This window comes from Malurus melanocephalus, unplaced genomic scaffold, assembly GCF_030028575.1.
Source record: "Malurus melanocephalus ecotype Western Australia unplaced genomic scaffold, MMel_1.1 scaffold_48, whole genome shotgun sequence".
Taxonomy (NCBI): domain Eukaryota; kingdom Metazoa; phylum Chordata; class Aves; order Passeriformes; family Maluridae; genus Malurus; species Malurus melanocephalus.
In genome coordinates, this window is record NW_026623280.1 from 2,255,023 (window position 1) to 2,273,088 (window position 18,066).

The 18,066-nt window shown below is 34.9% G+C and overlaps 1 protein-coding gene across 2 annotated transcripts in view; it reads right to left on the reverse strand.

Annotated features, from left to right (window-relative positions):
* Window positions 1-18,066, reverse strand: part of USH2A (usherin) — a 367,630-nt gene that overhangs the window by 299,651 nt on the left and 49,913 nt on the right. For both annotated transcript variants that reach the window (XM_057365137.1, XM_057365136.1), the window contains exons 11-13: window positions 10,079-10,274; window positions 6,170-6,811; window positions 578-761 (exon numbers count right to left, since the gene is read on the reverse strand). In XM_057365137.1, coding sequence (XP_057221120.1) covers window positions 578-761; window positions 6,170-6,811; window positions 10,079-10,274 — 1,022 coding nt within the window. The remainder of the gene's footprint in view (window positions 1-577; window positions 762-6,169; window positions 6,812-10,078; window positions 10,275-18,066) is intronic.

Sequence of the window (18,066 nt, forward strand, 5' to 3'; positions counted from 1 at the left end):
TACATTAGATACACAATTTGTCCTGTGGCACATAAAACGTTGAGAAAGAATACACTGCTTCAGAAACACAGATTTTTAAGAGTAAAGGTGCAGTGAATATTTATACTGCTGTTACCAAAARAAAATGGGGAAGTAGGGGCTATCTGTAGTTTTTCCTTTCCCTCCTCCCCCTGCCCCCCACTAAATCTTAAAACTTCAAAAGCATTCACTCATTATAAGAATGGCAAATTACCTGCATTTTAACAGTCAATGTTTAACACCTCCAAAAACAACATACCTCACTGAAGATGCTGAGAAAACATAGGGTAACAATTAAAAAATTGCTATAACTTAGCATTAAACACCTTTCATGMTGTTTCTACTTAAATCCGTGGCAAAATTTCAATTTCTTGCAGCTCAAGGGAGCACAGAGGATTGTATAATGTATCACACGTAAATCAGAGCGCACACATGAACTCATAGAAGGATTAACATAACTGGAACACATCTTTTCATTGTCACTAAACCCTTGACTGAACCATGAGAAAAATATAACAAGAAGCTTGTAAGTGACCTGTAAAAATAAAGGAACACTCACCTCCCTGTGACAGAGTCAAATCCAAAATAAAGTTCTTTGCAACGTTCACATGTCTGTCCCGTTACAGAGGCATCTTGGCAACTACATTGGCCAGTCATTTTATCACAGATCTGATTCACAGAACCAGCTATGTGGCACAAGCATGGCAGACAGCCAGCAACGCTGGACGGAGAAAAATAAAAACCTGCAAAAGAAATGGATTTTGAGAGTCTTTTTGTTATTTCTCTTCAGACTTTCAGCGAGAGCAAATGCAAAATAGGGGGAGTACATTAACATGTCTGTGGGGAAAGTAAAGATCCAAGGATGTGAGAAGTACTCATGAATGCACCACAAATAACAGAAGCAGACACTTGTCCATTCTGGTCTGGGATCTCAGCTCTGAAAATGGCCAGCTGCAAACCATAAGAAATGCACATACCTTTTTAAGAATGTCTCTTAATTTTTCTCAACCAGTGGTTGGCTTAATCCTTGAAACATGATAACATTCTTTAGAAAAACTACATCTGATGAGCATTCCCAGGTTCTATGGAAAATCTGTATTTTACTCCTCTTTAACATAGAGCTTGTATCCTACACAAATATTTTTTCAGAAACTAATAAACTGATAAAAGAAAGTTACTTATCTACTGTTAAAGAGCTTTCACTGTGAACTCTTTCTGTTCCTTTATTATTTCAACTTATGAAGCATTCACATTCCCCACAGCATATTTGGTATGCTTCTGCTAGGCTATCTTTCATCCTATTGCCCTCACAAGCAATCTTTATCTATACCTTTAACACATTACTGATAAATACAGTTAGATACAGTTTATACACCTCTAATCTTGTCATTGAAGAATCTACCCATTATTCAAGGATATTCACAGGAACTGAAGTTCCTAATAAAAGAGCTTTTACATATGTTCCCTTAATCATGCTGTACTTTTTGCATAATCTAGTCCACTGTATATGGACTTACTCCATTCCTATTAATTTCTTTCTGATCAAAAGTCAATTCAAGTAATGTCACACTAGTAAAAATGTTTCCAAAATATTTTCTATTTTTACCTGATTCTTAATAAACATTTGACTGATTTTTTTCAAACAAGTTGTTCTTTTTATTTTTCCCCCTCCCCACCTTGCAGAGGTATGGTTTATTAAAAATGTAGCAATACATGAGAGCTCAGCAAGYGATCCAGATGGCACAGTATTAAGAGACTCTGGACAACAACAACTACCTATCTGGGAACATGAATCCTAAAATAGGGCCATTGATATGAGTTTCTGTCTCCATTAGAAGGTTGCTATTAGTTATTAYTGTACAACTTCAATAGAAAAATTTCAGCTGTTACTGAGATATGCAGCATTTGCACAGACTTTGCAGACACTTGCCCTCTTTCCAGATAGAGTTCAATCAGTAGTTTCTTAGTCATGTTCTCAGTTACTGAATATTTTTTGCTGTCCAATAACTTCCCGATGTCCTGCTCTATAATAAGGAGCCCAAAATTATAYTGTAACATGTCATATTGCCCAAGGCCTTATTATTTGTCTTACAAAAGATGGCTCTATATATACACCCCTAGGGTGGTATTCTCTGTCTTTGCAGCAGTGTTGCACTGTGAGCTCATATCCAAATAGCAGAGGAACTAAACAAATTGAAAACATTAGAATTTTACTGCTCAAATCTTTGTTCAAGTTTAGCCTCTGGTCCTCAGCGAGATAAATCTCAAGTGGACAGTGAAGTGATATCAGTCTCCAGTTAACATACATTCGCATCATAAAAAACCACGCTGTTGGCACTTTATTCCAGAGAGGCCCCGAACTGAGCCACCACAGAGAGCAAATAGCCTGAAGTTATTAGCGAGGCAGCATGTATTATCTCCTAGTGCACTTCTCTGCGCTGCGCAGTGCCCATCCTGTGCATAAATAGAGGAGACCATTTCCCAGCAATGTCACTCCTGAGCACAATGAACGACTCCACTCACAGAACGGAACAGGAAGGCTGGAAACAAGTTTAAGCCTTGGACTCGTGCAGAAGGTCAAAGAACTTCTTCAGGACCTACTTTACAGTTGCAGGAAATAATAAGCACTCAGGCTAAACCAGATCCTTGTCCATCTGAAATTTGGCATGAACTATGATTTGATTCTATAAACTAACATCTAAGATAAGTCTATAATAGGCAAATAAGCATATCTCTAGAAAATAAACACGTTTTCTATGAGCAGCATCAATTATTACAGCATGCACTGCTTTTATTATCACAGTGAAATGACTAGTTATACTCTACACCTTAGTGTTAAACATTCTGGCTCTCCTACAGTCATACTGCCTAAACTACTGTAGAGTAAGGAAACATTTGGTAGGATATTTTTTATTATAGTTTTTTATAAATGCCCTAAAAGTTTCTGGACGCTACCACAATTACTTTTTCTTCCCCCCCAGAAATAGCAGGTAAAATCAAAACTTTTTAAAAAAGTGAGGAATAGGAAAATGGCAGAAATTTCTTCACTCAACAAATTTGTAAGTAAATTAACATGATTGAATGTAGAGGTAAAAGAGGAAACACCAGATTACAAATTCATACTGTTTGTCATAATCATTATTATTATTATTATTATTATTATTATTATTATTATTATTATTATTATTTACTTCCACCATCTAGAATTTGACTTCACCTAGGAAAGAGTAACAACTTAATGCAAGCTTAATTTACAGCAAGGTTAGGAGGGCTCATAAAAGTTGCTTTATGAAGGATCCACTGTTGTATAATAGAGCAAATTTCCAATTTTAAGACAGCCACTGCAAATCTCTGTGAGATCTATGCATATAACTAGCATTATGCTTATTCTTGTTCAGATTTTTTTCCAATTCAGCCATAACTGATCACATTTGTCAATCAAACATACTCTTCAAAAGGAAGAATGAAAGTCATAGCAAAGTATTCACCTTTATTTTAATCATCCTCTTAGCATTTCTCCGACTGTATAGAGTAGGAAATACATTTTATACATAAATACAATTCCTTAGCACTTTCACATGCTTATCATCTACAGCACCAATGCTCATTTCTAAACCACAGGCTGGGCTTCAAAATGCACAATTAAGCACACCAACAATGTTTCACAAGATAATTSCCATTCTTCTGGACAACAGAAGTCGTATGTACAGAAACCATCAGTATTGGTGCCCAGACACATCTTAACATGCTCAAATATTTTTGTCTTTTCCATAATATGCAGCATTCTGCACAAACCTGTGGTTACTGAATAAACTTACAAAACACCTTTTCACAGCTTTGCTGCTCTCGTAACAAGATGCAAGACCTGTGCTGAACAGTATTTGTATGGCACAAATCCCAGCCAGTAACACAGGTCCAGAATGAGGCAGGGACAAAATGTTCACAATGAATTGGGGACTGAACCAATTCAGCCACTTCAGCCTGGGACGTCTCAAAAGCAAGTTTCATGTACAAGGTGAAACCGCATTTCCATTTCATGTCAGATTAGAACCAAGTGTTCCTCTCTACATACATCGTTAGCTTCAAAAAAATTAAACTTACACCAATCTACCAAGATGTTATTGGTAGGAAAACAGACTGGAAGACAGGAGGTCACGGATACAGCATAATAGATGAAACATATGGCTGAGTGCTTCAAAAAGAACTWTAGGCAAAACAGTCTCCTTATAAAACAATCTCCAAAAGCTACAGCCAGTTTGACTTTTTCTCAATTGCCAACTCTTTTTACATTAAGATTTTGGTAACTTTTGGAAACGTCTCAGATTTTACCAAAGCACATAAAAGATACGCTCCACTGGGACATTGTTTTAAATGCCCCTTACTTGTGTCACAGAGTTCTAATGTCCCAGCAGACTAAGAAGTCCTCAGTATGTTTTCATACTAATTTGTGTGTACTTTAATTAGGCAGTGTTGGCTGCATGTACACTTGGAGTACATTTCCTTATACATTTGGAGTCTGTTTTGTTCTCTTTGACCCAAGACAAAGCCATAGACATATTTACAGTACTCAAAACCAATTAAAATCTTCTATATTTCTATATGGAAGACTTTTTATACTCTTTTGTGTTTTGGAAAAAAGTCTCTTTTGGAACATAGTAACAAAAGATATTAATTTAAAATATTAGAAATATTAAATTTAGAATATTTAATATTTAGAATATTTATTTAGAATATTAGAAATATTAAACATCTAAATGAGCTCTCACTAAAGGAGTGAAAATAGTGCAAAATTAATAGCAATACAGTGCTTTCACAAAGATAAAAATTTACACTTTCACCTGCAGCAAGGAGCTCAGTGCTCAGCAAATACATACTTACAGCTATTAGTTAGAAAATTTACAAATAATACTTACAGAAATACTTTTTTAAATTATTTTTCTTTTTAACAGTAACTATTGTGGGACTATTCCTCTGAGTACCATGTAAGCTTTTCTACAAACCAGCCTGTTCACATCATCAATTAAACCTTTTTAAACCATTTAAGTCTGCATAAACCCTGGCCTTTCTTTTCCAAGGACAAGGGCGGTCACTGACTCAGGGAGCCTTGACATCACTCCTCTGCCGATCTCTGATTAAGTGGCTGCTCGAGAGGGTTAGCAGGTCAAACAGCACTGGAGGAGGAACTAAGAAAAACAGAATGCTGYCTTATTTATTAGTATATGTACCTAAAATAATTTAAATGAAAGCATTTTTAAAAATACTTAATGGAGGTTAAGCAGCTTTTTTAACCTCTGTTCAAATTATTGAATGGCATATTAAAACCAATGGAGCTATAATGCACCTTTTAATGTGACCTGCTACTTGAATAAATTGCATATGTATTTAACTTGAACTAAATCTATCTGCTTAATATTATTATGAAGGGTAGGTTAATATTACCTATAGTTTTCACTTTACCCACCTACTTTTCAAAACAAAAACATTGAAACAYAACTACAGAGCTCCCCACTTATAATGAACTTTTATATTCTGTTTATAAATACGGCACAAAATCTTGAACAAATATGTAGCAAACTGCAAATATCACCTACTTGTGGGGCCAAACTGTAAGCAGTCCTTGTGCAAGCCAGCACACCCCCAACATAGCAAGGCATGTGAATGCTTTCTAAGTGGCATGTTTCTCAGCCTCGTCAAAGTTTAGGCAACCACTTCTATGCCTCCTGCCATGCTCAGCTTTATGCACGAAGTGCCCTTCCTGAAGAGCATGCACTCTGCCTTCCAAATCCACGTTTTTCATTATGAGAATAGCTGCTGTTCATTAAATTATGTCAATTTACCTCTTCTTCAGGGATCAGGACATGATTATTTGGATAATTTCTCAGTATCTAGAAGTAGCCTAACCTTATCTTGGACATGTTGAAACTGCAGTAATAATATACAACATTTAGAAATAGAATAAATATTTGATGGTGCTCAGGATGATAATGCTTCCTTCTCACTCACACAATTAGGGCGAAATGGAAAAATAATTAATAACATATGTCAGACACGTGTCAGACATGAAGATGTCTAAATACATATAAAAACCTGTACGAAATGACAACAAAGCAAAACTTACTACATCAAATCGATTGTCTTCCAATTTCCTTACCTGGTTTACACTCTTCACACCTTCTCCCCTGGCGCTGAGGCAGACAGACACACTGCCCAGAAACAGGGTCACAAACTGTCCCTGCTGATGTGCCCAGAGTGTCACAGTCACAGGGCTGGCAGCCGCGGACGTTGCTGACGCTGAGGTTGTAGGTGTGCAGCATGCACTGACTGCACCGAAGGCCGGTCACACCAGCTTTGCAAGGACACTGTCCTGTCGATTTGTCACAAAGCAGAGAGCCATTGACAGTACCTGCCTTCTCACAGTTACATGGCAGACAGTGAAAGGAGTGACCTTTCTGCACTTTGTTGTACCCATCCAGGCACTGGTCGCAGCGCCTTCCCCCGATATTTGGTTTACACGCACATTGCCCCGTCCTCGCGTCGCACATGGTTCCAGAAATGGACCCTGCAGCATCACATTCRCAAGCTTTACACCCAGTCACATCCAGCCCATAAAAGTTGTCCATGCAGGTGTCACAGAGAAGCCCTTTCACGTGCTCTTTACAATTGCACTGCCCAGAGAGAGGGTTGCAGAATTGGTTCACTGAGCCGTGGCTGTTGCACCAACAAGGCTCACATCCATCTTCATTAGAATATCTGAGAGCTTTAAATCCAAAATTGCAACTATCACACCTAAGACCTGGAAAGAGAAAAATAATTAATTGCACCAAAAACTGAAAAGGCATTAATTTCATTTTAAAAAAGGGTAAATACACTATGTTTAAAATAAAAGAAGGGGAGGACTAGTATTCTTCACCAGCGTAATTAATAGGAGTGACAAGGCTGCACAAATCAATTGAATAACTGTGGCATCCCAAAAATCTGTTTACTTTTCCAATTTGTTGCAGAAGCAATGTGTTTCTGTTGGTCTCTCAATATAACTTAAGATACTTCTGTAAGAGATTATTTGTAACATTTCTAAGACAAAGCAGAATTAATCTCTTTGTCCCCCAGAACAGCACCTGTTGCACAATCAATGCCTACATGAACTCTTCACCCTATATTGCAGAAATGCAATACACAGAGAATTGCACTGGGCTCACAATCTGTTCTGATAATAGATTTATATATTAAAAACATTAAGTATGCTAGGACAGCACAAGTAAGACTAATTACAACAAATTATTTACCTAACACCATGCTTAARTTTTACAATTGATTACATTTATGTTAGTCTTGTTAGTCCTTACTAAAAGCAGAAAATGTTTTCCATAATCCAAAATGAAATATTTTTATCTAAATGTATAATTTAGTTCACTCTTGCAGCACATTGAAATCTAAACTGTTTTCTTCATGCTTCACCCTGTAGTTTTATTAGCTTTGTTTTCAAAGTCAACACTTGCTTTATCCTGGCCCCAAGGGATGSCATTTTTATGTTAGTTTATAAAATGTACATTATAAGAAAGTAAACTMGATTATTATATGAAAAATGCAAATTCAGTTATGTATTTCTCCCTTGCAGTGRGAAAATCCTTCACTATGAAGCTACGACTTAATTGTTTCATACAGGAAAATATAAATACAGTGTTCCAGAAAAATACTGTCATCATTTAAAAAAATACAAAACCATACAAAAATACATCTAGAATCTTACACATAGAAAAACAAAACTAAAAATGGTATGGAATGCATTATATGTATGGATAAAAACTCAAAAACTSCAACAGAAGGCGAGTTCCTTTAACAGTGATGAATGACTCACCTAAGGCATATCATTTAATTTCAATAAGGAAAATAAAAAAGGACCACTATTGCTGCAAATTTTAAAAATAACTGTATTGTTAACAAGAATTATGACTCATTTTGAACTATTAAAATTGGTCTACATGGATTCATATCATATCAGTTTTAAAAATATGCGTAGTGCTTATTTGAATATGCCATACATATTCCTGACAGGTAATCTATTCCTAACGATACTGAGGAAGGCCTACAGGGCATCACATTCAATGTTAACAAGTACAGGGGAGTTAGCACGCTTGGCATTTAATTCACATTCTTCTACCTTTTTATTCTAGATGAATGACCTACTTTAATAAAATTATTGGTGCTAATGTATTTTACTGGTGATAGAATCATTAGTGAGATTTAACAGTTGTGTTAACTCTAACAGTTCATGTTTCATAACATTGCAGTCCACAGTTGCATTTTTCTGTTATCGTGTTTGTTTAAACAGATAAAATGGCAATAGACAGATTGCTCTAAAAAGCAATTTAGAAATCCAAAGAGGAAAGCTCCCTGGTAAAGTTTGCTGCACACGTTTCAATATACAGAAGCTTATTTACAATTGGTTTGGAAAACAAAAAAAGACAATATAGTCAGGAAAGAATTAGGTCTTTATCCTGCAACCACTTGTATAACTACAATCCCCTACCATAGCCACATATAAGTACAGAAGGCACAGATTCACACTTTTTTGCCCTGAAATAACTATTTCAGTACAAATAAAAATTATTTTTATTGTTTTGATCGTGGGAAGAAAATGTTTAATATATAGACAACAAAATAGGTGACAACCAGACTGCGCAATTCTTGTCTGCCAAATTGCCACCAAGTTAAGAAAGGTTTTCATTAGTTCAAACGTAAAATGTGGGCAAAGAATATATAATTAAGAATGCTCTGAAGTCCTTTTTCTTGAAGATACAGAAATTATYTAAGATGCAGAGGTTATTTTTCTACTCTTAGCACCTTTTTATTGCATGAAAAATATGGCATTGTACAGGAAAAAGGAATAAAACCATTCAGGCTTCAATCTGTTCAGAGCTATTTTCATTACTCGTTGTTATTCTTCATTTTCTTCTTTCATTATTTGTTATGATTCTACATTTTCTTCTTTCTTCTAATTTCCAAAAGCAACAAAGACTTACAACATTACAAATGAGTCAACATTCACAAGTGAGAGTATATATAATATCAAATATATTAACATGTACTTGAACATTATTAATGCAACCCAGAACCAGGGTGAAGAAAAAATAGATTRCTAATTCTGTTAATAACAAAGCAGAAAAGGAATTTTTCTTTTTGAGACATATGTATAGTCTGAGACATGTACAGTTACCATGCAAGGCTCACTTTATCAGGAAATTCTCCTTGCATAATATTCCCATACATCAACATTTCAAAGTGTATTATATATACTGTGTATTTTGGGCACTTGATAAATTTTGTCCTTATGTGGCTGTGGCTCCCCTCAAATATGCTGGAAGTAATAAATTGCTATAATCAAATCTAATTTCTGAAAAATACCTGTGGGAGTAACAAACAAAAAAGCACGTCTTGTAAAAAAAATGATAAATAACACAGAAGGTAGCAGTTTATTATAATCAGCTTGGCATTGAATTACAAAATTAAAATTATGTGGCCCTTGATAACTAACCCTAGCTATGTAYATGATCTGTGGAATTACGTTGACTTATTTTGCATTTCATAGGAACAGTTCAAAGAAATATAATAGAAAAAAATTGATAGATTTATCACAAAGGACCCTGTAGCACAGAATATTTTGAGAAAAAAATCCATTTATTTTGGTCTATTAAGAAAACTAGCATGGAAACGATTTGCTTAGAACTCATTAAGTATAAAACACATTGAAAAAGTGTTAATTTTCTAAAAGAAACATCTACGCAGTAAGCAAATTACATTATTTCTGTGACTTATTAGTATGGAGCTATGTAAGCTACCGTAGCTATGCCATAAAGAAACTTCTAAAGGGTTGATTAAACTAAGCTTCAAGCCACAKTTTGATAGATTTATTAAATTAATAATTTTTCAACAGTTAATTTCATTCGTTTTTGCAATCTGCCTTCAGCAAAGAAGCTTTCTATACCTTTCATTTAGAAATCAAGTGTSTTTTATTTCCAGAGAAAACAAGAAAAATGGCTCCGAAGTCTTGCACTACACATACCAATAACATTTGCTTTGCACTTGCACTGTCCTGAATTTTGGTGACAGGTAATATCTCCATTGACTGTCCCAGAGGTATTACAGTTACAGGGACTGCAGCCATCAAGGTTTGACTGTTGCAGATTGTAGAATCCTTCCTGGCACTGATTGCATTGTCTGCCAGACACATGTCTCTTACAATTACACTGGCCTCCAATCTAGAAAGATACAAAATATTACAGAATTATGAACATAGCTATTTTTAGATTATACATTCATTAGCAACCAGAATGGGAGGTATAAGTCAGGGAGGAGAAAATTTTAAATGGAACAGAAAAAAAAAAAGTAAGTCTGTGAGCATTTTTTAAATTAGTTGAGAGAGGAAAAAAGAGAAATGTTGAACAGAATGTAACTATTTGATGACTAAATAGTGTTTAAAACTCCTGTTCTTTCAAAACAGAAGGGAAAAAGAAGTGAGTAAACAATGCCATGTTATTTACCATCTGGACACAGAACCTGCAAAGAATACTTACAAAACCGCATTCTATACATAGTGACTTCCATTAAAATGAATACTTTTTTGAATCCCAATTACTATAAAGAACTATCATCTTCAAAGGTCAAGTTTTGCATTTTTTGTTCTGCCCATATGCTTATTTATTTTAGTGAAAATGTTASTTAAATAAAAATAAAGCAAAATTGAAAGTTTTCCTTTCTGATTACTTATCCAAGGCACATTTCCTCTCCCTTTACTGAAGTATGTGATCCAAGAGCTCAGCAACTGAAACACTCTCCCTCCTTTCTTAGTTCAGCTGGGATCCAAAACATACCAGTTCAGTGAGGGTATATAAAGTTCCTCACCTTCTCCCTAAATGTGTAGCAGTGCTATTCAGAAGGAGCTGACYCATCCTGTGTTATGCCTGGACCACGATGTGGGACTACGAGTCTCAAAACTTGTGCAATACTAAACGGCTCCTGAAAAGCCACCTCAATTTCAAACCTTTGAAAGCCAGGGAAAAGAACCCAATCTCGACATTCAACAGTTTCCAGAATGGTGAGGAACCAACCACAGGGAAATGACAACAGCACAGGGATGSAGAAACAAAGACATTGGTTTATGCAGAACATGTAAACAATACCAGGGAGTCAAAGCAACACAGAGATGARAACTGGCAAAAGGTTTAGGATTCATAATCAAGGAACAAAACCCAACTTTTCTAAATAAAGTGTTCTGGGAAATGCAGGGATGGCAGCAAATAAAGAAACATTGTATTATCAGGAATTTTCTTTGGGTGARTAAATTTTTTTAGTGTAAATATTTACAAACATGAGAAAGTATAATAATTCAAAACCAGTATTCATCTATGACATCAACAGCTGTMGTTCAATGTACTTTGCTTTTAATTAGCTACTGGAACAAAAATTTCTCATTTCATCTTTAATCCATGAGTCAAACCAAGCTGAAACAAGAGGAAAGACAAAGCTACTTGGAAGTTCCACTTAAAATAAGTACKATCATCACACCTTCAAATCTAAAATGAAGCTCTAAGCTTTACTAATACAAAATTGAGTATTTCAACATGTAATAGTGAATTCTCAGTGCAGAAAATACTGAATAAAAGTTAGAGAAGCATAAACTCCTACCCCTTCCTCATAAAAGGATTCTGTAGTCTATAAAATCTCTTTGATATGACTTCTTGATAAAGATCTATTACTGATGTATCAGCCTTATTTTTCAGGTATATGCAGGTATTAAAAAGGCACATCAAGTACAAAAAGAGTTAAAAGACCACAATAGCAGAAAACACAACAAAAAGGATTTTCAAGTTAATTCCCTTTTAGACTGGATTTGATCTAGATATTTAGTGTATTATAASAGACCCAGTCATGCATTACAGCCATTCATCAGAGAACTCACATGTGAAAAGCAACTCTGAGTTTAATCCTAAATGAAGAAAAATACATAGTGCAATGGTTAACTGCAAAAGAAACGTTTTGTGTTAAGTGATCACAGCATATACAGGTTACACAATAGCACTCAACTTACACCCAAAAAAACTTTGAAGTTACTCCAAAAGCTACCACARGAAGGAAAGCTTTACATGCAAAATGTCATCTTCAGTAAGTTAAACTCAGATCAAAATAGGATGCTTAATAAGAGAGAAGAKACACTAACCAATTTTAAAACCAGAATAAAGCAACACAAAAATGAACATTTAACAAGCAATATGCCTTGTTGAAGAAAAATAAAATGAAATGTCAGAAACAAAGGAAGACTACTAGAGAATCAGTGGGGGCAATAAATAATTAAATGGTATAAGCAGMTTTAGAGTGGACATCCGAACTTTTCACTTAAGGAGAAGCACAGATTCAGTAACAGGCTACCCAGAGGCGATGTGGAATATCTATTCCCAGAGRTATCAAGATTTATCCAGACAAAATCATGACTGACTGGATATAGCACTGACAACAATTCTGCTTTGAGGGCAGCCRATGACCAACAAAGGCTTTTACAATTATATGCAGCATTCAGGAAAGACAACCACAACAGGCTCGCAAAGGAAGCATTTCACAGCTGTTCAATGTGAAAGAGGTGCTACCTTTCTATTTTAGGAATTATTTTTAAGACCAGTTTCAAACCAAAAATGTTAGAAGAAAAATACTTTAGCAAAATCTCATSTCTTGAAAAAAGTGCCTACACAGGACTAAAGTTCTAAATACCAAAATATAAAATCACTGAAATACTCACTGCTTAAATCAACACCAGTRAAAGAGGAAAAAAAWWACAGAAGTTAAATCAATCCCCTTAAAAGGCTTTAAAGAAGTTTCTGAGATCTACAGTCTRGTAGGCTTTTCTGTATTATTATTCWACATTCTATTAGAAATTAAAATTTCTATTAGAAATTAAAATGATAGATTGGAGAAGATTGATACTTCTTTTTTTAAAGAAAAATCATTTTACATGCTAGTACTGCATTTCTGTGAGTCAGCAGCATCTTAAAATATCACATATACTGAACAAAATGGATGATCAAAAAGTCAAACTAATTTCTCCATCAAGAAGTAACAAACTTAATGCCTGGGGAAAACCAACACTGRCTATAGGTAGACAGTGATAACTCCAAAATTAGCTATTACCGTCAAGAAAGAAGCTGTTAAAGCTGCTCCATTTCCTCTGCAAATCATTTGGAAGCTCTGAGGCATTAAAAAGGCAATAGGAACACTAGAATTATCAAGAAAATAACTGAAAATTATACAGGAAATCTAATTCTGTCATAAAAATCTGTTTTGTATCAACATTTTACATAATTTGTATACCTGATTACCATCTCTAAAATAAGAGGCCACCAAGTGAGTAGAATAAGCAAAGATATGCATGAAAAGAGACTAAAGACTTCACAGTTTGGAAAGAGATAACTGAAATGAAGAGAATACATGGCTACAAAATCATGAATGTCTTACAGAATGAATATTCATTTTTCCTCGTRTTATAAGATAGAACACCCATGAAATTATAAGTAAGCTTAAAGGAATAAATTGCTTTAAAAATTTAGTTAGATTMATTCCATATGTGGATACCAAACATGCGGCTACTCAGATGAAAATCCAGACTTTAGCTCAGGAAACCCTAAACTAACAAATAATCCAAAACCAACTTAAATCTAGTAAAGAACATCACAGCAGTATCATGCTTCTGGTAACTAGCAGAGAAGATACTGTGCTAGATGAGTTGCAGTTCATCCAGCATAGCTGTTCTTATCCCGAATCTATGGAAACCCAAGGCTAATTGTGAGCAAAGGGTAGGTATTTCCAGATGCAACAAGTGAAAAGGTAGATTACTAAGTGCTAAGAGAAGCAAAGTATACTGATATCTTCAGCATAGTTTTGTGTCCAGCTACTACAAGAAGCAGCAATTTTCATCACATTGAGTTGCAGAAAATGTATGTTCCAAACTAAACAGGGTAAAAAAAAAAATATACTTGAAGAATAAATATAACTCTTGAAATGAAGGAGAAATTTCTGCCCAACTAAAAATTCAAATTTTTTCAGGAAGCAGCCAAGAAAATCATTTGCAGATCTCCCTATAAAAGGAATATTTGGGCTTAATCTGGGGAAAATTTGGCTTAAAAATAAGTAATATAGAAAAACAGTATCTTTAATTTCTCTGTACAGACAGAGAAACACCAAAATAATCAGTGAAGTGCTTAGCAATGAGTACTGATTCAAAGAAGTTGTACAAACTGAAAAATGTTTATAATGCTGCAAAAATAGGTGTACCACAGTTATAACATGGAAATCTACATTAAAATGGGGAGAACAAAGCATTTCTATAATACATAGAAACCTAGGTGAATTATGAAGCAAAGTCATTATTGTTGTTATTACTATTATTATATCTGTAAATCTAGCYTACTCTGGAAACTACTCTATCATTGAAAATATTGGTAGCAATGAATATTTAAAGGTTTTGTTAACCAGAATTTCGCCATATTCTTTTAGTAAAAAATGGAATATGCTGAAAAAATAGTTGGCCTAAGCCTCCTGAAAGTTAAAATCATCATCTTCCCCTTGGATACGTCTATAATTCCAAATTCTTCGGTGTCCATAATAGGAGCAACATACTGTAAGAAACATAACCAGAAAGTCTCTGCAATTCTGGAGAATAAATGTGGTATGAGGCTTGATCTCACTAAATAAAACATATAAAGCTGACACTTAAGAATTTTTTTCCCCAATATAAACTTCTGGTTTTGAAGCCCAAAATACATGAAGAAAATAACCTTTTACAATTGGCCAAGTCATTATTAATTTCAATTAGTTACTCTCTACCACAGCAGAAGCATCTTCCCTTGACCCACTGAAAATGTAAGTTTTAGGACACKGCATGACTCTGAGGTATATTTAATTCTGGCATTAAATTCTTTCTGTTCATCCTGCCATCACCAGTTTTGCAATTGATTGATACCRGTCTCAATGTTCTGCCTTTTTGATATAAATGCTAATCATATATTTCTCACTATCTTCTTATTTGAAGCAAATCTGGCAAGGACCCCAGCATCCAGTTGTCTGCAATCTCAAGAACAGGGAGCAAGAGGGCTGAGAACTTTTATTTTCTTTTCTTTTTCTTCTGTTTAGGAAATGAGAATGGTATGGAGTGCTGGCTCACACACATAGGTTAATGGTCTGACACCAAATACCTGAGAGTATTCTCGGAATGTCAGCTTTGGGAACTGAAAATTGAATAAGCAGCAATAATGAAGTTCCTTTGCACTCCCCTGATATCTCTTCTTGTCATCACATATGATGACTTTCAAAAGTCAGTAGCTTTCTACTACTTTTGCTCAAAATGTAAAATGAGGCATTTACCCTCTGCGCACAACATTCCAAGGGGTGGGAGTGGACTAAATCCCAAAAATAACAAACTCTTACAGAAAAACAGCATTTCCACTTTACAAAATCTGTCAGAAATAGAGCCATAGGATTATTTAACATAAAAAAGCTCATTTTCCTTCATTTTAGAATAAGGTTAAAGGCCTTCCATTAAGGGAAATTCAACATTCAGAATACAGACAGTGTTTTATAACTTGATTTTTTTTATGGACTCCACTATGCACATGCTTTCCATTGACACATTTGCATCCTTTACATTCTTTATTCTCTTTGGTATATCTGTTGACTGAAATGCCCTTAATTAACTGCTGGAACCTATGTTCTTCCCCTTGCAACACACATTCCATATATTTATTTATTGTCAATCACAATAAATGGGTTGAAAACTGTGGAGATGGACAAATGAAAATGAGAACGCTCATTCTAATTTTAGATAAAAGCATTAACTCAGACGTGAACACAGAAACAGAGGTACTATTTTTGTTTTGTGTATATATATATATACACACACAGCTATTAGCTACTGTTCCATTCTGTAGAAAGTAAAACTAAATCAAGCATTCAAAAGTTTGAGTGAAAAAATTAAGATTTAAAAAAAAAAAAAAATTATGTAGGGAGTGTGCAGAAAGGGGAAATCTGAAGCCTGTCAGAAAATTACTTGGTAGCACTGGGATGTGCTTTCATGTGACTCTTCAGAGAAAACAGTAACTAATATTTTGTTCATTCCCTAGACTTAGAGTTTTCTTACAAGATGAGACAATACAGCTGCCACCTTGACAGAAGGCAATTAAGTCTTTGCAACTCTGAACAATACCCTCTGCAGTAAAATACAGCTTCCTCAAAACAAATACATATTTATTTGGACGTTAATTTTTTTTTTTAAATCAGCAAAAGCTGAGTAAGGAAAGATGACTAAATTCACTGAGACCAGAATGGTATTTCCAAAGATGAGGTAAAGGCAATGCAGCACTTTCAGGTTTGCCTAAAAACAAATGCCCAGAAAATGACAATGCTTTGTTTCCCCCAGCAGTATATATGCATTATTACAATAGAATTATAGAAGGACTACAAACTGCCATGTCTGATAGAATATCTAAGTATTTGTAGAGAAGTTGAAGTAAAAAGCAGCACACGAAAATGAGTAAAGGATTTTGGTATAAGGATCAGAAGAAATTAATGTCCAACTAGAGCAAGAATGATCATGTCAGCAGTATTCTCRTGTGTGAATGGTTAGGGAGAAAGAAAGAAGGCAGCCCAATCTTTCACTCTCATAAAACTAAAGCACCTCAAATAGTTCTTCGGGACCTTCTGATTGTTTGAAATATTTTGCAACAATGTTCACAAAGAGGATGTAGCCATCTTTTCTACAATGACTAAACATCAATAACCAGCACAGAAGTGGACAAATTTTACCAGGCTGTAGCAATTCTCTCTTGTAATTGTCAGTCCCAAAGGAAAACCTTTCTCTGCAAAAACACCTAATGAACTGCTCGTGGATGCACCGCTCTAAAATCCCAGTGTAAGGCATAAAGTTACAATTTTAAAGTTTTACTAYGTTAGTTTGCACTTTAAAATACAAATGATYTGCAAGTGGACGTGACCTTCAGATGTATGAGAACTGAGGAATGCTGCAMGGAAGAAATGTTCCGTATCTACACGCAATTCTCATCAWGGGTAGAGTGCAAYAGRTGAACAGAAGAGGCATAAAGTTTTCATGATCAGTCCAAAGAACTGAGATGGGAGCAACTGTGTTAYAGTAAGTTCTACACATCTTGCAAACTATCAGCATGAATAATACTTCATTTGATGAGTAAAGGCTCTGTGTTTTCAATAGATTATTTTGTGATTCAACAGATGAACTTTGGATCTCTGTACCTCTTGGARCTTAGTGACTAAAGTGGCACTTTGGAAAGAGAAAAAAATGTTGATGATCTGAAGAAAATGATGAGTTATGCAGTAAAAGTGTATTCTGCCCCATTCTTGGCAAATTTCCTTGAAAATTATCAATGTGATGTGACAATTAATTTTCATGAGTAGGGTCCTTATTCCTTATGATTCCATCTTCCACAGGTCAAATTTGGAAACACTTCCTCCAATGATGCCTTCCTWTTTCATGTAATTCATTTCAGCCTTTAGTACTCAGCCTTATTAATCTATTCTTTAATGCTTCTCAATCATTTCTCCCTGCTCTGCTTCTACTGCAGCAATTGATGCTTTACTGAGCAATRCAGTCTCCCCTATTTTTCCCATTTTATCTCCCCTTTCATACTTTCATAACCAACATTCTTGTATGTTTAAGTATAAAGCACTGATTTCTGTAAACTACTGTTCCTCCAATTATTAATCACAGTTAAAGTTGATTTAGGTTAACATTTCACCATAAAACATGGATTCATAAATTAAAAATTACTTTCATTCCTCCTATGTCTTGAAAAATAGTCCTAACATGATACCTGTGTTTTGCAAGCTTTTTTTTCCCCCTCTTCTGTGTTACTGGCAGTGTGTGTACTTCAGAAGACTGAAAATTATAAAATAATTTCTCTTTGTAATACAGTGAAGTATTTTAAAAAACACATTGTGTTAAATTTGTATGTCCCTCAGAATACACACCAACGCTTG